We start from the raw sequence: 26,233 nt of genomic DNA, 5'->3' as shown, positions 1-26,233 counted from the left end.
CTTCTTGGTCACACTTTGATTTGGGTTATTACGATTTCCTTTAGAAATGTTACTGTTCTTTCACCACTCATTCATCTGGTATTAATTAAAAATGAACGAATAACTCGACACATCTTGGTTCACAGAGGGCTCCGAGTCTCTCCTTTCTCTTTTCTATGACCTCACGAGGACTTTCCAACGAACATAACGATGTTTCTGAGAGACTTTCCTACAGAAAAGCACAGTCTGAGTAAACTCAGTTGAAGTATGGTGGAGGACTCTCCTGCTGATCTTCTGAGGCGTCGCTCTTTGTCCTGACGGAGTTGGGTTTCTCCGAGCGGCCCTCCAGGGAAAACTCGAGTTCTGTAATTACGTTTTTTTTTTCCCACCTCGGAGAAACGCCTGCCATCAAAAACCCTCCTTTTTCCCATCCACACCCACTCAGCGGCTCCTGAATGGCCATCAATTATTCAAATTACAGCTCCAACTGACAAAAAGCCAATTGCAAATACCCCTCCTCCCCCAACCCTAATTTATATCTGCCGGTTCCGCTGGAGAAGCTGATCATTGCTCTGTCTAATTGAGCAAATGAGTGGACAAAGAGAGGAAGCACAGATATCAGTAATTATCAGCGGGGGAGAAGTGAACTGCTGCAGGACGCTGGTGCCAACAAGTGGCTAAAAGACTCCGCTGATGCTCATATCGGGAGACTACAGCGAGAAGAGGCTTACAGATGACCCCCCCCCCCCCCCCCCACTTGGACAACATGAGACAATCTCAACCCTAACAGTCATCACTTCCCAACAACTTAAAGGTCCCCTATTATACTGTTTTTCATTACTTTATTAAAGCTCTCAGATATATACAGAACATGTCTCTGATACACAGAGGGGACACATGTTGATGTAGAAGAGACATGAGGAAGAGGGGACACACGTTGATGTAGAAGAGACATGAAGAAGTGGGGACACATGTTGATGTAGAAGAGACATGAAGAAGAGGGGACACATGTTGATGTAGAAGAGACATGAAGAAGAGGGGACACATGTTGATGTAGAAGAGACATGAAGAAGAGGGGACACATGTTGATGTAGAAGAGACATGAAGAAGAGGGGACACATGTTGATGTAGAAGAGACATGAAGAAGAGGGGACACATGTTGATGTAGAAGAGACATGAAGAAGAGGGGACACATGTTGATGTAGAAGAGACATGAAGAAGAGGGGACACATGTTGATGTAGAAGAGACATGGAGAAGAGGGGACACATGTTGATGTAGAAGAGACATGAGGAAGAGGGGACACATGTTGATGTAGAAGAGACATGAAGAAGAGGGGACACATGTTGATGTAGAAGAGACATGAAGAAGAGGGGACACATGTTGATGTAGAAGAGACATGAAGAAGAGGGGACACATGTTGATGTAGAAGAGACATGAAGAAGAGGGGACACATGTTGATGTAGAAGAGACATGGAGAAGAGGGGACACATGTTGATGAAGAAGAGACATGAAGAAGAGGGGACACATGTTGATGTAGAAGAGACATGGAGAAGAGGGGACACATGTTGACGTAGAAGAGACATGAAGAAGAGGGGACACATGTTGATGTAGAAGAGACATGAAGAAGAGGGGACACATGTTGATGTAGAAGAAACATGAAGAAGAGGGGACACATGTTGATGTAGAAGAGACATGGAGAAGAGGGGACACATGTTGATGTAGAAGAGACATGAAGAAGAGGGGACACATGTTGATGTAGAAGAGACATGGAGAAGTGGATTTTGCCCAAAAGGTGACCTTTAACCCGTGTTAGCCTCCGTACCTGTTCCCGTGGACGTGTGAGGCGCAGAAGGCGTAGCTGTAGTGCAGCAGCGTGGGGTCCACCAGCACCTGGCTCTCAGAGTACTCCATCAGGTCCTTCAGGTAGCTCAGGTGGCGGTGGCAGCCCCGGACCCCGTACCGGGCGCAGTACTCATCCAGAACGAACACCTGCCCGGGGCTGAACCAACCCTAGAGACACACACACAAACACACACACACAAACACAGAGGAGCGTCAACAACATCATCTCGGACCCAAACCAGGTTCTGAACAGCGAGTATGAACTGCTGCCATCTAATCACCAGAGGTGGGAAGTAGTGGAGAACAAATACTTTGTTACTGTACTTAAGTACATGTTTCTAGTATCAGTACTTTACTCCACTACTTATTTTTCTGACAACTTTTCACTTTGACTCCTTACAAATACCTGTACTTTCTACTTCTTACATGTTGAACACAAATACCTGTACTTTCTACTTCTTACATGTTGAACACAAATACCTGTACTTTCTACTTCTTACATGTTGAACACAAATACCTGTACTTTCTACTTCTTACATGTTGAACACAAATACCTGTACTTTCTACTTCTTACATGTTGAACTCAAATACCTGTACTTTCTACTTCTTATATGTTGAACTCAAATACCTGTACTTTCTACTTCTTACATGTTGAACTCAAATACCTGTACTTTCTACTTCTTACATGTTGAACTCAAATACCTGTACTTTCTACTTCTTACATGTTGAACTCAAATACCTGTACTTTCTACTTCTTACATGTTGAACACAAATACCTGTACTTTCTACTTCTCACATGTTGAACTCAAATACCTGTACTTTCTACTTCTTACATGTTGAACACAAATACCTGTACTTTCTACTTCTCACATGTTGAACACAAATACCTGTACTTTCTACTTCTCACATGTTGAACTCAAATACCTGTACTTTCTACTTCTTACATGTTGAACTCAAATACCTGTACTTTCTACTTCTCACATGTTGAACTCAAATACCTGTACTTTCTACTTCTCACATGTTGAACTCAAATACCTGTACTTTCTACTTCTTACATGTTGAACTCAAATACCTGTACTTTCTACTTCTTACATGTTGAACACAAATACCTGTACTTTCTACTTCTCACATGTTGAACCCAAATACCTGTACTTTCTACTTCTCACATGTTGAACTCAAATACCTGTACTTTCTACTTCTTACATGTTGAACTCAAATACCTGTACTTTCTACTTCTCACATTTTCCAAACAGGCTGGTTCCTTTAGTCTGAATGTGTGTTTGGTGGCGTGATCATTATTATTTAGAGTCATTGCGTGCCTATTGATTTGAACACGATCCGTGTATCCATCATTTCCTGGTCTTCTCTAAAGAAGAGGGACCAATGAAAACGTTGTCATGTTGCCGTTGGTCACCATGGAAACATTCATTAGCTAACAATGACATTATTGTTCTATTAATATAAAGGGAGGTCAGGTACTCTTTAAAACAGCTGCTAGTTATGGGTACTTTTTACTGAAGTACATTTCAAAGCCTCTTTACTTTGACTTGAGGAAAGAAGTTTAGTCAGTACTTCTACTTTCACCAGAGTATTTTTAAACACGAGTATCTGTACTTCTACTTGAGTAAAGGATGTGTGTACTTTTGTCCTCTCTGGCCATTAAAGTGTTATCTTATCGTAAGTCGGACGTGACAAACTGATGACTTTTCTTAGGGCAGATGCATCCGACTGGTTAACCAAGTCAAGTCATTATTTGTACCCCAGTCTTCCATTTTAGATAAATACTTTATTATATACCCATGCAGTGACATTAAATGTACCTTTTTAGATAGTACATTTTACATTAGGGCTGCGCAACTAAATACACATGGTTTGATTTTTTAGGATGGATCTACGGTCTGGGTAAGTCTGCAGATGGAAGGCGTGGATATCTCTGCAGCTCACGATGAATCAGAACAGATTAAAAACAGTAGTGCTTTAATAAAGTGCGTATGTATATTAAAGAAAGAAACCCGAACAGATTGCGTTTCGGACTCTTCAAATTCCAAAACACAATCTGTTCAGGGAGAAGTGAGAAAGCTGCCACTCTCCATGAATGAAATGTCTTCGTTAGTATTAGTACACTGATTATAGTGAGCGGTCTCACTCCGTTTCTAAAGTTAAAATGTTGCGGCCCCCCTAGGAGAGATCAGCTTGGAGAGTGACCTTGGGAGGAGGGGTCCTGGGTTCATCAATGTCTAAAGCGGAGATATGTCTGACTGATTGGAGGGTCAGAGTCACGGAAGGGGAAGCAAAGATGCAAATAGAAAGATATGAATAGCTGAATGCTGAGTGAGCTTTGTTTCGGGTGATCGTCATGGCTGGTTCAAAGTCTCACTGTCAAAATGGATCTGAGATATGTCAGTGGAATAAAGTCCTGTCCGTAAGCAGTGTACAATACAAATACATATTTGGTTCAGTCTCATTTCAGAATACATCTGATTTTGATCTGTGAACTTCGTGTGTGGGAGACTCCGGAGGGAACACCGTCTCCATGCACCAAACCTGTGTACAACAAACTACAGGGAACGAGCTTTTTTGAGGCTTTTCTTAAAACATGACTTTTTCTTTCACTTTGGACGTCAGTTGGAGCTCGGACTTTAATATTAGATCCCCGTTTAAGAGCTGTTTGCAGATAACCCCTACCACCTTATAAACATTTACACAATCCATCCCAGCTTCCTGTTACCATGGGACGCATAAACACACTCTGACCAACATGTCGCCACGAATTCAAACAAAAATAATCCTCTATACTTTACCACAACTAAGCGGGGAAGTGTAAAGGTTAACGCTTCAACTATTAATTCTCTGTTACAGTTTAAAAAAGGAAAGGAAAGGTGTGGAACATCCCGAGACGCTCATCGGTTCATTCATCCTGCACGTAATCACTCAATTAGGCGCGAAACTTACAGCGCTAATTAAGAGTCCTCACGGAAGGAACGCTAACAAATTAGCACCTTCACTGAGCACACACACACACACACACACACACACACACACACACACACACACACACACACACACACACACACACACACACACACACACACACACACACACACACACACACACACACACACACACACACACACACACACACACACACACACACACACACACACACACACACACACACACACACACACACACACACACACACACACACACACACACACACACACACACACACACACACACACACACACACACACACACACACACACACACACACAGGGATGTTGTTAGAGGAGGGCTGAAAGTCCATGAAATAAATAAATAAGAATAACAGCATCCTGACTCCTACCTGGACGCTCTTTCATTCTCATGCACGGGCAATCTTCACACATTGAAGTTGCCTGACTAACACATGAAGGTATATCTAGAAACACGCGTGTTATATTTAGAGCTGGAGGTTTTGATCGAAGCGGAAGAAGAACAGAAGGAATGTTGTGCTGATGATTGGTACAATTAGTATAAGAATACAATGAGAGACTAAGAGGAACGTTGGGGGATATTTCTGCTGCCATTTCCAATCTGGAGGTCTATGAACCGCTCTATACAGAGAGTGGGCATCTTAACACGTGTTTTGGATGTACATACAGACCCCCTCCCACCCAGGGTCTTGATTTTGCAATTACTGAGACAAGATAACAAAAGTAAATGAAGTAGAACTTACATGTTTGTTTAACAAAGAGATCATTAGAGTAACACCAGACTGCCTCCTCAGATTTAATGGTCTCCTATTATATTCTACATCAACATGTGTCCCCTCTTCCTCATGTCTCTTCTACATCAACATGTGTCCCCTCTTCTCCATGTCTCTTCTACATCAACATGTGTCCCCTCTTCTTCATGTCTCTTCTACATCAACATGTGTCCCCTCTTCCTCATGTCTCTTCTACATCAACATGTGTCCCCTCTTCCTCATGTCTCTTCTACATCAACATGTGTCCCCTCTTCTCCATGTCTCTTCTACATCAACATGTGTCCCCTCTTCTCCATGTCTCTTCTACATCAACATGTGTCCTCTCTTCTTCATGTCTCTTCTACATCAACATGTGTCCCCTCTTCCTCATGTCTCTTCTACATCAACATGTGTCCCCTCTTCCTCATGTCTCTTCTACATCAATATGTGTCCCCTCTTCTTCATGTCTCTTCTACATCAACATGTGTCCCCTCTTCTCCATGTCTCTTCTACATCAACATGTGTCCCCTCTTCTTCATGTCTCTTCTACATCAACATGTGTCCCCTCTTCTCCATGTCTCTTCTACATCAACATGTGTTCCCTCTTCTTCATGTCTCTTTTACATCAACACGTGTCCCCTCTTCTTCATGTCTCTTTTACATCAACATGTGTCCCCTCTTCTTCATGTCTCTTCTACATCAACATGTGTCCCCTCTTCTTCATGTCTCTTCTGCATCAACATGTGTCCCCTCTTCTTCATGTCTCTTCTACATCAACATGTGTCCCCTCTTCTTCATGTCTCTTCTACATCAACATGTGTCCCCTCTTCCTCATGTCTCTTCTACATCAACATGTGTCCCCTCTTCTCCATGTCTCTTCTACATCAACATGTGTCCCCTCTTCTCCATGTCTCTTCTACATCAACATGTGTCCCCTCTTCTTCATGTCTCTTCTACATCAACATGTGTCCCCTCTTCTTCATGTCTCTTCTACATCAACATGTGTCCCCTCTGTGGAAAGAGACTCTGAAAGTTTCAGGAACAAAGATTCTCTCTCTTTTTGATCCATTTCTATAAAAAACCTGTCTGAAAATGAGCTGATCAGATTTTGGCCACTTTATGATGTCATAACGATGTTTGATCTTGTGTAACCATTAGCCAATCAGCAGCCAAGGTAACCCCCCCCCCCCCCCCCCCCCCTTATCACCTGAATCTCCTCCTAGAGCTCCATTGAGTTCTTTGTAACCAAATGTCTCTCAGAGGGGCGTGGGGAGGGGCTCCTTATTTTCATCTAAAGTAACAGACAGAGAATCAGCACTTTGGAAACAGGGCTGAAACAGAGGGGATTATGGGTAATGCTGCAATGATTTGTTTGGTGTTTCAGCCAATCAGAGGCAGGCTCTGTATATATCTGAGACCTGTGATATACTGATGAAGAAGAGGATGATAGGGGACCTTTAAAGCACGATGAGCTACACATCATCACAGATCATTTAAGGACTTGAATCATTACTTCCTGTCTGTTATTTAGCCTCTCTCAGACATGCTGCTTGGGCTGAACTGGACCTGGCACATTTCTCCTCTGCAGGCCTTTTAGCGTCTCCCCCTTCCTCCCCCCCTTCCTGCCACTCCTCAGTTTGTTTCTTTCTCCGTTTTCTCTCTCTCCGTCTGTGAGCTCGAGCTATTAATATCACACCCCGGGCAGAGAGGGGGCCTGTCGCCGGGCGTGAAGCGACAAGATGTTCCTCCGTGACAAACAGATGGCGAACTCCAGTCTTGGCGTTGACCGCTCAATTAGCGGCTAACGAGCCGTCCGCCCCGGCTGCACGTCTCCGATTCGCCGCCCCACCCCCCAAGGAGCAACGTGACCCCGGGACGAGAGGAAGCGTGGCGGCGTGTGTCTCAGATTCACGCTCGTCACTTCACTACAGACGGCCGACAGGAAGCTGAGAGACTAAAAGGCTCTCAGACTACTTCTGGCCCGAGAAATACGTTTTTGGTCCAAAGATTCTGGTGACCCCCAAAACTCTGATCTGTCACTTTGCCACGCAGACTTACATGCACAGGACTAGATGTTCTGGAGGAAACTCAATTAAAAAATATCGGTGCTTTTATATTTAAAATTAAACCAATAAAAAAAAAAGCCGTCCTGTCTGCAGGTCAGGGGACGCTGTTTGGGTCGGAAGCGGATTCAGAGCAACCATTAGATCTGGCAGGTGGCTCTTCCTAATTATACCAAAAAGGACATTTCAAAAAAAGTATTTGGTGCTCATTCTGGTGCTACTTGATATTTGTCTTTAACATATTCATTATCTAGTTGTTATTTTCTGTTTTTAAGCTTCAACTATGTGAGAATAGCTTTGTGTTTAATAGACAATAGGATTATAAAAGTGCTCCTGCATATATAATACTTTGCAGTAGTCTTGATACCCATGATTGCTCACGTCTTACACCGTTTAAAACATTAAAAAAGTATATTGTATTCGGCTTGTTAAGGGGGTTCACCTTTGTCTTAATAATAAGTGATTTTCCCGCTTATTACACGGCCACATTCTCAACAAAGTAACGACATGACTCCCACTATTTATTGAAATGCTTTTATAGATTTAGTAAATGTTTTTATTGATTTAAAAATAGTTGCCTCTTATTAATTTAAATTGACATGCATCCGCTAAGAAAGTCCGTTGTTACTGTTTGAACTAACGTAGCAACAACGTCAGGAACTGCTTCGATAGTGTTTTTGAGGAGCTTTTTGATTACAGATTTGAAAACATCGTTGCTTGCTTTAAAAGTAGCACAATTCATTATGTCAAACCGTGGAAAGTATCTAGATATCCCTGCCCTAATGCCAAAGTAAGTGCACACTGAATATGTGTCGCCATTTGATGTCTAAAAGGACGGTTTCAGCCAAACTGTATACAGTTAAATCGAACGGACTTCTTTCTGCAGATGTGAGCGTCCTTAAAAACGGTCAATAAATCCTTGACAGCGGTCTGTCTGTACTGGATTAACAACGTGTCATGTGTTCTGAATTGACCAATCAGAATCGAGTATTCAACTAAGCCATGTAATAAAATAAGTGAAATCACTAATGCCAATTATAACTACTTACAGCTCTACTTTAAAGCCAGTATTTTGGTTTGATTTTGCAGGAAAGTTTGATGACTTAAACACACGCGGCAGTAAAATTGGTTTGAAAGTTGATCCTTGATTCTCACAATCTGACCAGATTATTACCCGGCATAGTCGGACGATGCGCTAATTTCTATGAAATACAAATCTGAGAATGCTAAGCGAGGAAACAAGAGTCCTATACGGGTTTGTGATGAGGGTAAAATCAGTCGTTTCAGTATTTCCCATAGATCTGAAATATAATTGTGGTGGTAGCCGGGCACGAAGGGGGGGGGGGGGGGGGGCGTGGCTTTGTGACTGATGCACACACACTGCTCTGAAAGAAACAATGTTTACGTCGTCTTCTCTGTTTCTCATAAGGTCTCCCTTTCTGTTGGTCGCTTGTTAGCAGACCCTTCATGCGATAGCAGAGCGAACAGGTACAGGAGGCGCAGAGCGAGGGATCATTGTCCACTAGTCGCGTTGTGCCCGCCCAAGTAAAGTCTATGTGTGGGAAACCCTGCGTTTGGGTCGGTTTCTGAAACTGTATAATTAGATGGGGTCCCTGGTGTGATCGCACAGAGACCCTGATCATGATGGAATTGCTGAGTGTATCTAGAGAGCAAACATCCCACAGCTAACAGCAGATTAGTGATGCTAGCTTTAGCAGTCGTTGCAACCAATAATATATGTTATAATTCAGATGTCCCAGTCCTTTAGAAGTGAAAAGGTCCACAGGAAACTCCAGAGTTACGTCCAAGTTTGATTGTATTCATCACTGTGACAAGAACTGACAACGAGCCTGAATCTTTCCACTGCATAGAGCTGATTATTTATTTAAACAGTAGTTGTGTGTCCTGGTCCATTAAAAATAAAGGTGAGGGCAAAGATCTCTCAAGATGTTTCACAAGTTTAGCATTGAAGACCAACAGGAAACTAAAGAGTTAAGTATCCAACACTGTGACAGAAAATATGCTCCCAAAGTTGGTCCTCAACAACTGAAACAAGCCTGCTGATGGTCCAACATGTCAGCTGACCATCCTGCAAGATCCTATCCTACCTACCGTTTTAAATTCTGGTGGAGATCCAAACTTAAATAATATGTCAACATTTATATGACGAAATATTGGAGAAAAGCTCATATTATAATTTTTTATGGATCTAAATATTTCACTGACGGATGACATATTTTATTTTATTTTTAATTCATTTATTGTGCACATACGTCATATATCCGTATAGCATTTCCTTTTTTGTATATTTCTAGTTAGAGTCTTGATTTTATCACAGTTTTTAGAATATTTCCATATCGGCTCTTATTCATATCTTACTGGGTTTATGTAAGCACCATTAACCCCACTGTACAGCACACTCACTTGGTAATGACCCCCATTCTGAGTCTGACTCATTGAAGAAAATGGAAAAAGCTGAAACAGCAGATTTTTTAAAGCATCCTCAATTTCAAGAAAAATTATACATTTGAGGGAAAATCTAACATTTATGAGGTAAAATATTTGTTTAATGTGAAGCTGCTTTAGCACCAATTCCAGATTTCTCTATAGTCAGCATTTATGATGCAGTCATCACTTTCGTTAACATTAATCCTAGGGCTGCCAAATTCCGGGAATTTTCAAAGATGGAAACTTTCCACGGGAATTAACTGGGAATTCTCTAAATTGAAGGTTGGCTCTTCATAGGGAACTTAAATATAGTTGGGGAAACTATATTTTAGCATAATCTTGACTAAAACAAACGGATGCCGTTCAAGTACACTTGAGTATCCATGCCATTCCTCCATCACATGCACATAGCACACTGCACTGCATGGCTATTGAGACCACACACACCCTACAGGCACTGTGCATTCCTCCATCACATGCACACATGACTTCTAGAAGACTGGATCACACTTTTTCATACCAAGGACCACTTAACCAATAAAAAAACACTCGCGGACCACCTAACTCCCCAAATATCCAAAAACACAGATTACAAATCACCTGAAAATGGTACAAACAAGTGGCAACATGTGTGACGAAGTTGTTGCGCTGAGCTATATCATGCAATTGAAAGAAACTTAAGCTCTCTTGCAGAGATATTCCCACGAGAGTGTGGAAAACTTAAATAAATTAATTTATTTCAAATATGGAATATTTCCAAAATTCCCCAGCTTAACTTCTCATGGAAATTTACCGGAAATGTACCGGGACTTTTCCGCCCCTTTGCAACCCTAATCCAGACTGATTAAACGGTTTCAGCTCCACGGGGCAGAAATATTGCACATTCGTTAATGTCTATACTTTGGTCTCCACCATCTCCTGAGAAATATATTAATGATGTTGATCCACGGAATAAATGAATAAGTATACTGTATCTCTTTTACTGTCAAATGACCATGTCAAATGACCAAATGAAGCATTTTAGCTTCTTTTGGCTCCTTGCTTTAGTTTTACGGTACATTTATAGTCTGTTCAGTCTCCTGTGAACCCACTGTCAGCAGCAAGCAGCATTCAGAGTTGAGTATTTAGCAGCTCTAGAGACAGATATGCGGCTCTGGAGGTGGAGGAGACCAAACACGGAGCTTAAAGAGCACATTTTGGAATGACCTTTATCACGTGGACACAACAACAATCCTGATGAATGTTCATGATGTTCTGCTATCGGCTGACATGTTAACGAGGTACCAAGGTAATATCATGTTAATATTGCCTACAAAATCTATTCATTTCAGATTCTTCTGTACCTGAAATGGCTCACAACTAAGAATATCTTTTTAACAAAGGGCTTAATTTGGGAGAAACATCCCATAAGGCCTCAAATGTTGAATATCCGCATAAACAGTTCCTCCAAAGTTCTTAGTAATACTTTTTTTAGTTTTTTGGATTGAGCTATTCCAAGAATGTCCTGGCCCTAGTGTTACCACCTACATGGATGGAGTTGTGTCAGAAAGCTGGACCTGAATGGTGCATTGTGGGAGTTAACCCTTCAATCGTCAGTGGGAACGGCTCTGATCCCGTCAGCAGGACTCAGGGCCCCAGCTACAAAACCACATTTCTGCCTAATTACTGTTGTTGTTGTTGTTGGGTTCAACTCTTTGTGAATAAAATATGACCCCGTGTATGACATGAATCCAAGCCACTTCTCAACAGATGTCCCCCACGCCGAGAAACGGGCCTTTTCTCAGAGTGTTTGGTGAAAAGGGGCTCAGGCTGGAACACAAAGCCCTCGAGTTTTCACAAAAGGCCGAGGGGAGAGGATCTGGAGGGGCGGTGTGAAAGGACCCGTCTAATTGCAGAGCCGGAGAGAGTCCTGGTGAGCAGGTAGAGAAATGAAAGAGGCACAGATGTCACTCTGAGGAACATCTCCTGTTCTGCCGCTTTTAAAAAGACGGGAACACAACGCAACACATGTCGGGACGAGTTTTACTGTCGGACACATGCTGAGTGGCTAATAGGAATCACTTAAAGAAGACTCACGTAACAGAACAAGTGTTTTCAAAGCGTGTGAGCAGGGTTCCTACAACTTAGGTTTTTATGATGAATTAAAGTCCAATATTCCCATTTATGAAGCTCTGCCTTGGTCTCCACCAACTGCTGGGAAAGTAAACTGATGTTGATCCATAGATGAAATGACTATCTGATTCAACAATGTTTCCTGTACTGTTGAAGTACCACCAACTCTGCAGCTCTGCGGAGCATTACATCGGAAACATTTCCCAGATTGGGATTAATAAAGTACATCTTATCTTACTACATCTATTTATGCTCCTAGATTGAATTCAGGGAACACTCATTGCCTGGTTCAGCAGTGTTTCCATCAATAAGCTCCCATAAGCCCGCTGTAAACTACTCTGGTGAACACAGTGCAGAATTTAACAGCTGAAGAGGCAGATTTTTTATTTTCGGTGGTGGAGGAGACCAAAGACGGAGCTAAACGAGGCACGGATTTCCCTCTGAAGAACTCGTTCTGCTGTGTTTTAAAAAGACAGGAACACAAAGCAACACATGTCGAGACGAGCGGACTGCAGATCAGAGATGTGCTGTCAGATACATGCTGTGTGGCTGATAGGAATCACTTGGGAAGTTTCACATGACCAATGCATAAGATTAATATATAATATGTAAGGTGCGAGGACAGCAGAGGTGATATAGCTAAGGGCACGTTTTTATTATGGCACTTATAATGACATTTAGGACCAACTGTACGCTTAACGCTCCGTTATTTGCGTGGGAAAAATGTGAGAGGCATTGGATTTGACCAATTACAATGCAAGGTCAGAATTATTTTTCAATTCGTACTGCCCATTATTTGGCATTTGAAGAGACTTTTAGAGGATGGATTCAAGACATTTTAAAAGGCCTTCTTTTCATTGGATGCCTTTTGAGACTTTTTAAAGGGTTCACAGACCAAACATCAAATTCATCAAGAGCTTTTCATACACCCATTCAAATTCAAGCGTACAACATGGAACATTTGAGAAAGGGATCAAGTTTAGTTTTTGTTGAAGCATTGAGGCGTTTTAGTTTGTCTTTTTCCAAGCACTTGATTTTGGTCCATCAAACTTTCAATGATTTGAATGACCTTCGGGAAACATGTTTTCAGTATGTAGCTGCTGTTGTGTTGTGTATTTTCTGTTGAACTGTTAGTAGGTTAAAAATATAGGCATATGTTATTATCGTTTTTTTAAACCTAAAAGTGGATCTTGTTTCGATGTTAGAGTGAAAAGACCTTAGCAGAAGACTTATGACAGCATGATGAACAAAAGTGAATGTGGATCATATAGACGTGGGGTTCTCGCCTATTCGCACGCTACCCAACAACACCCCCCCCCCCCCCCCCAATACACACTTATTTCGGCTTCTCCCCCCCCCTTTCTCTCCCCGCTCCATTGAGTCACACAGCAGTTGTCTATGAGGGTCATGTTCCTATTTGTTAGGTATTGATTAGAGCGTTTATCCCCTCAACCAGTGTGAGAGTCCCCCAGGCTGAGAGAGAGGGAGGGGGAGGGGGAGGGGGGAGAAACAGAGATGTCTTCTAAGTACAGGGTTCCTGCAGGTTTCACAAACTGAAATGTAAGACTTTTTAAGACCACGTTGAATAGAATTTAAGACCTATTTCACGGCAAGAAAGTATTAAGGAAAATTGCTATGAAAGAAAAAATAAATACCATAATTACTTACAAAGTAAATGTATTCACGTTCAACATAAGAACGATGACTGAACATAACAGCATAACAGTACACTGAACCGTGTTAGCGTGTTAGACAAAAAGCGTGTGTGTGTCTCTGTCGGTGTGTGTGTGTGTGAAATGTTTCAGAAGATAATGTGGAAGTGTGAAGTTAGGACTATTTCTAGAGCTTTTTTGAGCTCTGCTGCCTTGGCTACAATCTTTCATCGTTGGTGTTGTAGGATTGGTGTTTATCTACGGTATTTAGCGTCCACAGCACCTCCGCTATTAAAGTTGGCGTAGACCCAAACGTCACCCGGAGGTCTCCCGATGTTGTTGCGGGAGCTGTTTCACTAGCTAACGCTACATTTGCAAAAGGTGCAGCGGGCTTCAAACACGTTCCCCTCCACTGGTTTCAACCAAGCACTAAATTCGATGTTTTCCAACCAAATACGGTTGAACTCCCCTTACTTATTCGTAAGTGGATTCGAAGATACCCGAGTTTCTGACTGCCGGCCGCTAGCTGAAGCTTGGTTGCTAGGTTACAAGATGGGTGTTCTCCGATAAGGGTCCGGGGGATGCATCATGCAAAGTTAGTGATTACTGATTCCATGTTGATTTATTTCAATACAAATTGCTGGGGGGGAACTGAAAGGCACTTACCGTATTGGTTACTTTGCAGCCCGGACATTTCCCCCAAAACACATTTAGACGCTATCGCAACACAGAAGTACCTTTCAAATCACATCATATTTAAGATAATTTAAGGTTTTAAATTCTGATTATCAAATGTTAAACCCCGCGGGAACCCTGTAAGTAATGTGTATTTATTATCAGTTATATCCTGAACTCTCATCAATAATTGGAAAAAAAAAGTAAACTGTTTATTTCCTGTCCGTCATTGCGGTCTAAAAAGTTATTTAGATTCGAGAGAAAGAGAGAAAATGTCAGATCCTAAAAAAAGTATAAAATAAAACACAAGAAGGAAATGTGACTCCTTTCGTCTACTGCTAATTAACACAGGCTTAAGATTTCTTAAGACACTTCACTTTCAAGAGTTATAGTCAGTAGAGAATGGTTATTTTATATAATTAATTTTTTTAATATATAATTTGTTCCGATGAGTTACTTTATTCAAATGTAGAATTGATGTCTATATGACCAGATCACTCAAAAGCCTCAAAAGGAGCTTCAAATGTAAAATCAATGACATTCAGTTCAGATTTGATGAATTGTATTTAACTGTGCTCCACGTTGACTTGATTTAGTTTTGAATTGATCCTTTTCCTTTTATCCTATGATTGTGTGAACATGATGAATGAATGTCACTGATTTGTCCGATTACACCCTCGTCCTTCTCCTCCTCTCTTTCTTCTACTGCCAGCTGCACATTGCTGTTTCTTTACTCTCTCTTATTAAGATTTAATGTTTAATTAAAGTTGTCAGAAAAAAATATAATATCATGTAATGCAGCTGACATTTCCTTTGAGTAACACGACCAAAGAAGTGATTGTATGAGTGAATTAAGAGCAGAGAGAGTTTGCTTGTTTTCAAAACATTAGTGGGGATGAAGCCCTCATTGTTACTAACTCATTTAAGTCAAATTTTATTGCCAATTAATTTCTTGGTGTCATGACATTTTGAATATAATGTAATTTTACCCTCACTCATCCTGTTTAAAAAATAAAATTATACAGAGCCCGCCTCCAGATCTCTGAATGAACTTCAAGATAAAAAGGCATCGAGATAACCCGTGTGTGTGTGTGTGTGTGTGTGTGTGTGTGTGTGTGTGTGTGTGTGTGTGTGTGTGTGTGTGTGTGTGTGTGTGTGTGTGTGTGTGTGTGTGTGTGTGTGTGTGTGTGTGTGTGTGTGTGTGTGTGTACCAGGCAGGAGAAGGAGTCGTTCATGCGGTGCTGCAGGGTGTGTTTCTGTAACACGGTGAAGAGGGCGGTGTGGTCGAAGCGGCTCGGAGCGACGGAGATCAGACCCTCGACCCCCTGCCGCTGAGAGGGGTCCAGACCTGAGAGACAGGAGGGATACAAACTCAGAGTTCAAACCCTGACAGTTTGTAAGGGACTTGGTTTTGATACATGGTTAGGGTCTGATTTATCTGAGAGATATATTGGTAAAACAAAGCCACAATATTCGGACATATGGAGGTCTTATTTGAAAATAAAGAACTAGGGGACTTTAAAGGTCGACAGTAAAAAAGTGAATATTCTCTGGATTTTAAAGTAATACTTGTTTCAAGATAAAATGTACAAGAAAAAAACATGATAATTCTCTGAGATTATAAAGCCAGTAAAATTCATAATTTCAGAGGTTACAGATTTGAAAGAACATCCTATTCTGAGTGGGGTGCAGAGTGCTCCAAAACAAATAGTTTTGTTTATCTATGACAATCTAACTCCCAGAAAGATATGCCTACATCAGGCATGAGAGCGGGAAATATCCACTTTAGGACAAGAATTGGTTTGGGATGTAATTTGGGTTAATGTGATGCTAATTTTTTTTTTTAATGTGTTATAATTGTGAACGTTTTGAACTTTAGCTGCAGCAAGTATTCTAGATTTTTAGCATTACATGTTTACTTTTTGAAGTATAGACTTTTGCCTGGAGGATATTTAATGTGAAATCAGAGTTGAGTTTATGTTAGGGTTAACACAAAGACAGAAGAAGCTCAATATGTAACGTGAGATGGACTGAATGACTGAAGAGATGATATATAAATGTGTTCAGTCACAAGCATCACGCCTCTCTTCAGTCCCAGAGTGTGAACACACACAGAGGATGCATTGGCAGTGGGCTCTCTCTGCTTAATGGTTCCCACCTCGGTTGGCTACAGATCGTCTGTGAAGCCGTCTCTCAGCTGACACAAAACATGGCCGACATGTGAGCAAAACACTGGAAGAGCCTCAGAGCGGAAGAAGCAGCCAATAAGAGAGCAGATCAGACGTCCACATGAAGACAGAGACAGATGTTTGACTGACTTTACGCTAAACAGACAGTCATCTACAGATCACCAAAGACCACGTTGAGTTTGAAAGATCTGAAGGTAGCTTCAACTAATAACCGTAGTCTTCAAATCAACGCTCCATTTAATCACCAGACTGTAATAATGTTTGTTATATTATAGTGGGTTATCCTGGTCCAACAAAGTGATTTGATTAGATCTACAGTACCTTCATCTCTTTTGTTAATCCACTTTCAAGGTGTTTTGTCACATTTCACTCACTGTGGCCCAATCTTTGACTGCTCTATGCTGTGTATACGTATAACTACGGAAGAGGACTAGGGTCACATTTGAGTTTTTTTGTTTTGATCTGACGACCGTGATAGTCCGTTACGCAAGACTTTCTGACTTCCTGGTCTTGGCGCTTATATCCAAAGCCCATTGGCTCAAGAAGATGTTAACCTTCAAAAATACTCCAAATGTGGTGCTCTAGTGATTATTATGGGAACATGTCCCCCAGTGATGGGTCTAATCGTTTTGGGACAACAATGGAGCTCTAAGGCACAGAGGAAGAAGAGATATCAGGCTTTTATTCGTATATAATATGTCTTGGTAGATTTGGTCTTTGAAAAACAAAGATTGTCACAAAGTAAAAACCAAGTATGGCCTCATGCTTTGACTCGGCCATACAGACACTATGTTCTCTCCTGGAAACGCCCGGAGCGTCAGACAACGATAACGAGGCTTCGGGGTCAGCGAGGGAAGAATCGACAGAAAAAGTGAAAGCAGCAGCAGAAGAAGAACAAACCCCGAGTTCATTTCCAGTCCTTTCAGGCTTCCTGTTAATGGCCCCGCCGAAAGAAAAGCCTCACACTCTCCACTCTGCCTTCATTGAGGGAGGAGGTTTCGTGATGGGAAGTTTCTGAGCGTGACACATGGCCCCACAAAAGAGCGCGGCTCCTGGAAGAAAGCCGGTTGGATTCCTCGCCTGCGACGCCCGCGGCCTCGCACCGAGACCAGCATTAGTGATCGCTTTTTATTAACGCTGCCATTTTGTTTTTGTTTGGACGCAGAGAAGCCCGCAAGGACTCTCAGACATTTGTGTTTCACAGCCCCCTCCTTCCTTTCTTTCTTTGTCGCTTTGTTGCGAAAGAGAAGAAAAAAAGACAGCAAAAGTGAAATCTCCACAATCAACTTCCCGTCGACGCGGCCTCTCCTTTCTTCTGACGCTCCCACTTTTTTCGGTCACTGCCCCGTGGCTCCTGTGGCCCGCATCTCCTTCTGTCTCATTCCGATGTAGGTCATTTTACATTCGTTATACCTCCGAAACACGAGGGATTGTCCCTTAATGTAATTTGGAGAAAAGACGGCGAGTGAAGGAGGTGACTCCAAAGAAAACGAGACAAAGAGATATAGATTAGTGCTGATAATAAGAGGAGGGGGGAGGAGGGGGAGTATTGATTGGGGGACAGACAGCGAAGGAGATGTTGATCCGTGTCAAGTCCAACTTTCAGCTATTATCTACAGGGCCGTGTGTGTGTGTTAAAGGGGGAGGGGGTGAGTGTGTGTGTGACAGAAAATATTGATGGGTGTGATCCGGCTCCTGGCACAGATGGCTGCTCGGTTCTTCACTTTGTATTTCTCAAAGTGTTTCTCATCAGTGTTTAAAGGCTCTTTGAATCCAACAGGGGACAATGGAGGGTCCTGTATGGAGACGCACTTTCTGACTGTAGCCAGGATCCATACGGGGTCTTTATTTTGGGATACTCTCAAGGATTATAGCTTTTCCAAAGACACACAAAGACATCCGCCTTCTTGTCTGGAGGTTGTTTTGAAGGAAAAAACAACCATCAAGTCAAACGGTTGTTTCTCAAATCTAAAAATGATAACCTTAGATAAGATGTTAGATGGGGAAACAACGACTCTACAGAGAGAGACAGAGGAAGGATAAGCTATTGAATGAAGAGGACATCAGATGTGACCCCTAAGTAATATAAGTAACATGTATTAATAGTAGGCAAAAATATCCCATGTCCTTGATTAGCAGGTAAAGTAGTGTCCTTGAGTTAGGACAAGCGAAGATTTGATTCAACTTCCTTGTACTTATATAGTCGGTTTATAGATAATTGACTGTCACCACATACAAGATGGAGCTAAATCATGATTTGTAATCGTGATCAGGTCAGTGACTGCAAAATTAAACGATTGGTATTGGCCAAACCATCATAATGAGGCCAGTCTGAAAGGGCATGAGCTTCATGAGGGCTTGTTCTACTTCATGAGATACCCATCATGTCATTAGTAGCATCAGATACTGCACATTAAAGTGTCGACAGGTCTCTGTGGGAAAGACTGCGTATGTTTTAAAGTAGTAGAAAGCCAAAGTTTAGTGGGAGCTGTTAAGTCTGATATTCAGTCATCATCACTAGAGTCCGACCAATACAGGTTTGAAAAGCAAACTAATCTGGAGTTCTGGAGTTTCCAAAAGTGTTAATCCTGCTGTTCATCGACAGCAAGAGCACAACACACCGTCATCTCTGAGGGAAGGGGAAGGTTTTTACAAGAAATTGTACATTTGAGTGTGACTTGTTATTTAACCAAAATGTAAAATAAGACTTTCAACAACATTTTGTTTGTCCTTATCTTGGTGGCATACTCACAGCACGAGTGACTGGTGAGGTGTGTGTGTGTGTGTGTGTGTGTGTGTGTGTGTGTGTGTGTGTGTGTGTGTGTGTGTGTGTGTGTGTGTGTGTGTGTGTGTGTGTGTGTGTGTGTGTCAAATGTTTCAGAAGATCATCTGGAAGTGTGAAGCTTTTTATCCTGCAGCTGAATGTTTGATAACTAAATTAGCTGCTACAACATACCACACCCGCATCTCGTTTAGTTGCATTATGGGTAATTTAGGTATTTACAAGAAAGAATAATGTGTGGAATAGATCAATCAATTTTGAACTGTTTTCGGGATAGATGTGTTATAGAAGAGCTGATTAAACATTTTTCACTTTTAACTACATGTGGATTTTTATACGTCTATATCTTCGAGTCATATTTACAACATAAGTGACTGTGTGTGTGTGTGTGTGTGTGTGTGTGTGTGTGTGTGTGTGTGTGTGTGTGTGTGTGTGTGTGTGTGTGTGTGTGTGTGTGTGTGTGTGTGTGTGTGTGTGTGTGTGATGGGGTGGGGGTATTTATTTTCTTCTGTGCTCAATCTCTCCATATCCATCTTGTCTGGGCAACAGTCACATCCATGTGACACGCTGCTGAGAGGAGGTGGCGCCGCTGATGGCAGGTTATTGATGCAGACGAAGAGGAGGAGAAGGAGTTTCAGTTTCAGGTGCACCGGGCTGAGAGATGTGATCTGCCTGTCGGAGCGTGGGGCGGCGGTGAGGACGAAGACGCAGACGGACAGGTCCATCAGCGTCCGTCTGGCTGAGCGAGGGAAACTCAACTTAGAGGAAAAAGTTTGAGAGGAGCATGTGAACGCATCTGCTCTGCTGCGTTCGAGGGCAGCTCTGAAAACTCGGGAGGTTAAAACAGACAGACAGTTTGGACGTCTCCCCTCAATGTCAAACTGACCACCTGACTCCTTAAAAACACATCTGACGGGTGTAAACATCTCTGGAAAAAAACATCTCCTCTGTTCAGAATGAAGACAGGAAGTCGTCTTCAGGTGACTTCAGGTCAAACCCCCCCACAGCCTCTGATGATTTCCACTTGTTTGGACTTTGTTTTCAGGACGTTTGAGCGTTGGTCCATTTCAATCGGTTTAAGTGAACTGCTGGCAAGAGGCTCACAGGAAGTGTTTGTCCTTTTCTTTCTAACTGAGCTTCCTTTCATTTGTTAAAGAGTCCTCTCCTGCTGATGTTCAGGTGTATATCAGTATGTAGTATCTCTACTTTAAAGAGTCCTCTCCTGCTGATGTTCAGGTGTATATCAGTATGTAGTATCTCTACTTTAAAGAGTCCTCTCCTGCTGATGTTCAGGTGTATATCAGTATGTAGTGTCTCTACTTTAAAGAGTCCTCTCCTGCTGATGTTCAGGTATATATCAGTATGTAGGGTCTCTACTTTAAAGAGTCCTCTCCTGCTGATGTTCAGGTGTATATCAGTATGTAGTGTCTCTACTTTAAAGAGTCCTCTCCTGCTGATGTTCAGGTGTATATCAGTATGTAGTATCTCTACTTTAAAGAGTTCTCTCCTGCTGATGTTCAGGTGTATATCAGTATGTAGTGTCTCTACTTTAAAGAGTCCTCTCCTGCTGATGTTCAGGTGTATATCAGTATTTAGTGTCTCTACTTTAAAGAGTCCTCTCCTGCTGATGTTCAGGTGTATATCAGTATGTAGTGTCTCTACTTTAAAGAGTCCTCTCCTGCTGATGTTCAGGTGTATATCAGTATTTAGTGTCTCTACTTTAAAGAGTCCTCTCCTGCTGATGTTCAGGTGTATATCAGTATGTAGTGTCTCTACTTTAAAGAGTCCTCTCCTGCTGATGTTCAGGTGTATATCAGTATTTAGTGTCTCTACTTTAAAGAGTCCTCTCCTGCTGATGTTCAGGTGTGTATCAGTATGTAGTGTCTCTACTTTAAAGAGTCCTCTCCTGCTGATGTTCAGGTGTATATCAGTATGTGGTGTCTCTACTTTAAAGAGTCCTCTCCTGCTGATGTTCAGGTGTATATCAGTATGTAGTGTCTCTACTTTAAAGAGTCCTCTCCTGCTGATGTTCAGGTGTATATCAGTATGTAGTGTCTCTACTTTAAAGAGTCCTCTCCTGCTGATGTTCAGGTGTATATCAGTATTTAGTGTCTCTACTTTAAAGAGTCCTCTCCTGCTGATGTTCAGGTGTATATCAGTATGTAGTGTCTCTACTTTAAAGAGTCCTCTCCTGCTGAAAGGTAGTAATGCACAAATACTGCTAACACATTGTTATATATGATGTTGAATGGCTCTTCCTGTGAGGAGGAGCTGATGCATTGAGCAGAGGGAGGCAGTGGGAGTCCTGTGTGTGTCCATAACATGACGTTAGCTTGTAAACAGCTCCATTAGTGCTCACACACACCGCTCAATAAACTGCTGCGCTTTGTGCTCTGATGTTCCCAGAGACAGGGAGCGGAGAGGAACAAAGAGAGCTCTCTGTCACCACACACTAACCTTCACACAGAGCGGAAGAGTTTAAAAATGCAGCTTTACTCTGAAGTCAAACCAGGAAAAGAATGGTTTAATGTTAGTCTGTGTGTGTGCTTTCTCCAGTAGATCATAGAGGTATTTAACCTCCACCATGTTATTGCTATGAAGAAACGCCTGACACGATCGTTATTAAAGTGAAAACTACTTTGTGTCCACACACACACACACACACACACACACACACACACACACACACACACACACACACACACACACACACACACACACACACACACACACACACACACACACACACACACACACACACACACACACACACACACACACACACACACACACACACACACACACACACACACACACACACACACACACACACACACACACACACACACACACACACACACACACACACACACACACACACACACACACACACACACACACACACACACACACACACACACACACACACACACAGGGATGTGTAGGTAATGGGGAGGAAAAAAGTACCCTATCAGGATATGGACCAATAGGAGCACTGGAGTAAATGAGGGGAAGAAGGGAGGAACAGAGAGACAAGAAGAAGGAGTGAATGAGCAAAGACAGAAGACTTTTCTATTAGGACCTACTGATGGGGGAGGAGGGCTTATGGGGTCCCCTGCAGTTAGAGGTCTTGTTCTGGAGGGGGGGCACCGGCTTGTAGGACTGCCCGGTGGCTCGGTACAGAGCCTGGATCCATAACATCCGGTCCTGATCGTCCTCACAGGAGAACATCACCAGGTCCCCCTCCTTCACCGCGTTAAAGAAGACCCTCCCTCCCTGAAGACCTGGGGGGGGGGCGGAGGAGAAAGAAGTAAAAAGTAAAATATGTGCCTCTCAGGTGTGTCTACCTGGCTAACGTGTGTGTGTGTTTCTGACCTTATGTGTGTGTACCAGCTGAGGTGTGTGTCCTGGCTGAGGTGTGTGTGTGTGTGTGTGTGTGTGTGTGTGTGTGTGTGTGTGTGTGTGTGTGTGTGTGTGTGTGTGTGTGTGTGTGTGTACCTGGCTGGGGGTCACAGTAGTCCACAGTGTATCCCTCCAGCTGCATCAGCTCCTGAGGCTCCGCCTTCTTCTCTCTGTAGCTGCACATGGCGAATGTGTACTGACTGACCTGCAGAACACACACAGAGAGAGAGAGAGAGAGACAGAGAGAGAGAGAGAGAAACAGAGAGAGAGAGAGAGAGAGACAGAGAGAGGAGATATCAGGAGGCATTATAATTTGGCACAAATTCGAACTCTCAAAATATATATCAATAATAAAATCCGAGCCCTCCCACATCTGGATTAAACTATCCAAAAGCATCACATGTACAGAAAATGATTTGTTTTTATGTACAACATATGTTCCTCCGAGTGACTCTCCTCACTACAGCGAGGAAATATTCCCACACCTCCACACCCAAATCTGCAGATTTCAGGCCCAAGGAAAAGTGTTGATCTGTGGAGACCTCAACGCACGTACTGGAACCCATCCAGACTCATACTCAGAGAGAGGTAACAAACATATATTTGGACAAAACTTTCCCCGCAACACCACAAATCTCCCTCGCTGTAATTCTGACCCTAAGATAAACAAGAATGGGAAAGACCTGCTCCAACTCTGTCAAAGCCTCGGTCTGTACATAGTTAACGGTAGGTTTAGAGGTGACTCTTTGGGAAGACCCACCTTCTGCTCATCTCTTGGCACGAGTACCGTAGATTACATGATAACTGATTTGGACCCGCTCTCTCTCAGTTCATTTATAGTCAAACCTCTAACGACTCTATCTGATCACAGCCAGATTACTGTGTTCATGAAAAGAACAGAAACTAACAGTCCACAATCTGAACCCAATAATCTGTTTCACATTAAAATAAAATACAAATGGGCTCCAGACAGTGCACAAGAGTTCCAGAAAGCTATCGGAAACAAACACATTCAAAGACTCTTAGACAACTCTCTGGACACCACATACGACCACAATGAAGAAGGCATAGACCTGGCAGTTAGAACAATTAACCACATCCTCATGAGAACAGCTCATACATCCCAAATGAAGAAATGCAGCAACAAGCCCCCAAAACAAAAAGAAATCAACTGGTTTGATAAAGAATGCAAACGAAAAAGGAAAGAACTTAGGAAAATATCGAACCAAAAACATAGAGATCCTAGCAACGCAGACGTACGCCTCCTTTACTGCGACACGCTCAAACAATACAAACGTACAATCAAAATCAAGAAGGCTCAGTACACACAAAAACAACTAACAATAAACGAGGATTCTTTAAACACAAACAGGTTCTGGGAAAATTGGAAAAATCTAAATAAAAGTAAACACGATGACCCAGTTCTACAGAATGGAGACATCTGGACCGATCACTTCAAACATCTGTACGGTGACATTCCTCTCAACTCTGACTCAGAACGAACACAAATAACTGAAAAGCTCAGCAAATTAGAATTGGTCATCAAGGACTCCCAGAACCCTTTGGACTTTCTAATTACTGAACAGGAACTGGACAAAAAGTTGATTAACCTCAAACCAAAAAAAGCAAGTGGGCTTGACGGCATATTGAAGGAGATGCTAAAACACTCAAGTAAAGAGATCAGATTGGTTATACTCAAACTATTCAATCTGATCCTGATTGGAGGTTACTTTCCTGACAGCTGGAATCGTGGTCTCGTAACACCCATTTTTAAAAACGGCGATAAATCTGACCCTAATAATTACAGAGGCATTGGTGTGAACAGTAACCTGGGGAAGGTCTTTTGTAGTATTATAAATTCCCGGCTTATAGACTTCCTTACGAAACACAATGTCCTGAACAAAAGCCAAATTGGATTCTTACCAAATCACCGCACATCAGACCACACCCTACACACCCTAATTGACAAATATGTGAATCAAAATAAAAGCTAAATATTTGCCTGTTTCATTGATTTCCAAAAAGCATTTGACTCGATTTGGCACGTTGGTCTATTCAGCAAACTACTTCAAAGCGAAACAGAGACAGAGACAGAGACAGAGACAGAGACAGAGAGAGAGAGACAGAGAGAGAGAGAGAGAGAGAGAGAGAGACAGAGAGAGAAACAGAAACAGAGAGAGAGAGAGAGAGTTTCTCACTATCTATTTTTTTTTATCTCTACCTCATCATTGAAACACTTTTTTTATAAGGAAGAAACTTGTGACTTTCCTCTCAGGTTTCTGTAAAGGCAAATTGAAATCAAACAAGTGAATGGAGACACACTCAATGTCTCAACCTTGAATCATCCAGCTGTAAAAGTGTGCATGATAAACAACAACCACCACCATACCAAACACAGAGCTTCTTCAGTTTTAACCTGAAACCAGAGAACAACCTCTCCACTCGTGTTACAAAAACTCTTGCCATGCTTTTACATTGGTGCAACACACACACACCTGAGAGAGATGCTGCCACACACACACACACACACCTGAGAGAGATGCTGCCTGCCACACACACACACCTGAGAGAGATGCTGCCACACACACACCTGAGAGAGATGCTGCCACACACACACACACCTGAGAGAGATGCTGCCACACACACACACACACCTGAGAGAGATGCTGCCACACACACACACACCTGAGAGAGATGCTGCCTGCCACACACACACCTGAGAGAGATGCTGCCTGCCACACACACACACACACACACCTGAGAGAGATGCTGCCACACACACACACACACCTGAGAGAGATGCTGCCTGCCACACACACACACCTGAGAGAGATGCTGCCTGCCACACACACACACACACACACCTGAGAGAGATGCTGCCACACACACACACACCTGAGAGAGATGCTGCCTGACACACACACACACACACACACACACACACACACACACACACACACACACACACACACACACACACACACACACACACACACACACACACACACACACACACACACACACACACACACACACACACACACACACACACACACACACACACACACACACACACACACACACACACACACACACACACACACACACACACACACACACCATGAAAAGTTGTCACACACTCAATCAAGCATCCCGTGCAGAATCAATACAATCTAAGATACTCAATCCCTTCCTCTCTCGGAGCCTTTCAGAGATCAGAGGAGGTCACCAGACTCCATTTCATCAGGACACACTCATTTAAATGTCCCTGGCCTCAGAGGTCCAGAGTGATGGCTCAGAGGGAGGGAGTAAATAAAGGACGTGTAAATGAGAATTTAAGAGACCACAACTCAATTAACTC

The 26,233-nt window shown here is 42.5% G+C and overlaps 1 protein-coding gene across 1 annotated transcript in view; it reads right to left on the bottom strand.

Moving 5' to 3' along the window:
• The window catches only part of LOC307041248 (calcium-dependent secretion activator 2-like), a 182,756-nt gene that overhangs the window by 37,925 nt on the left and 118,598 nt on the right, over nucleotides 1–26,233 (bottom strand). The window contains exons 10-13 of the mRNA XM_079684557.1: nucleotides 22,969–23,077; nucleotides 22,557–22,754; nucleotides 15,711–15,847; nucleotides 1,803–1,990 (exon numbers count right to left, since the gene is read on the bottom strand). Of these exons, the coding sequence (XP_079540683.1) occupies nucleotides 1,803–1,990; nucleotides 15,711–15,847; nucleotides 22,557–22,754; nucleotides 22,969–23,077 (632 nt within the window). The remainder of the gene's footprint in view (nucleotides 1–1,802; nucleotides 1,991–15,710; nucleotides 15,848–22,556; nucleotides 22,755–22,968; nucleotides 23,078–26,233) is intronic.

This window comes from Notothenia rossii (genome assembly GCF_949606895.1).
Source record: "Notothenia rossii genome assembly, chromosome: 5".
In the NCBI taxonomy this organism is placed as follows: domain Eukaryota; kingdom Metazoa; phylum Chordata; class Actinopteri; order Perciformes; family Nototheniidae; genus Notothenia; species Notothenia rossii.
This window is presented reverse-complemented; position numbering and strand designations above follow the sequence as displayed.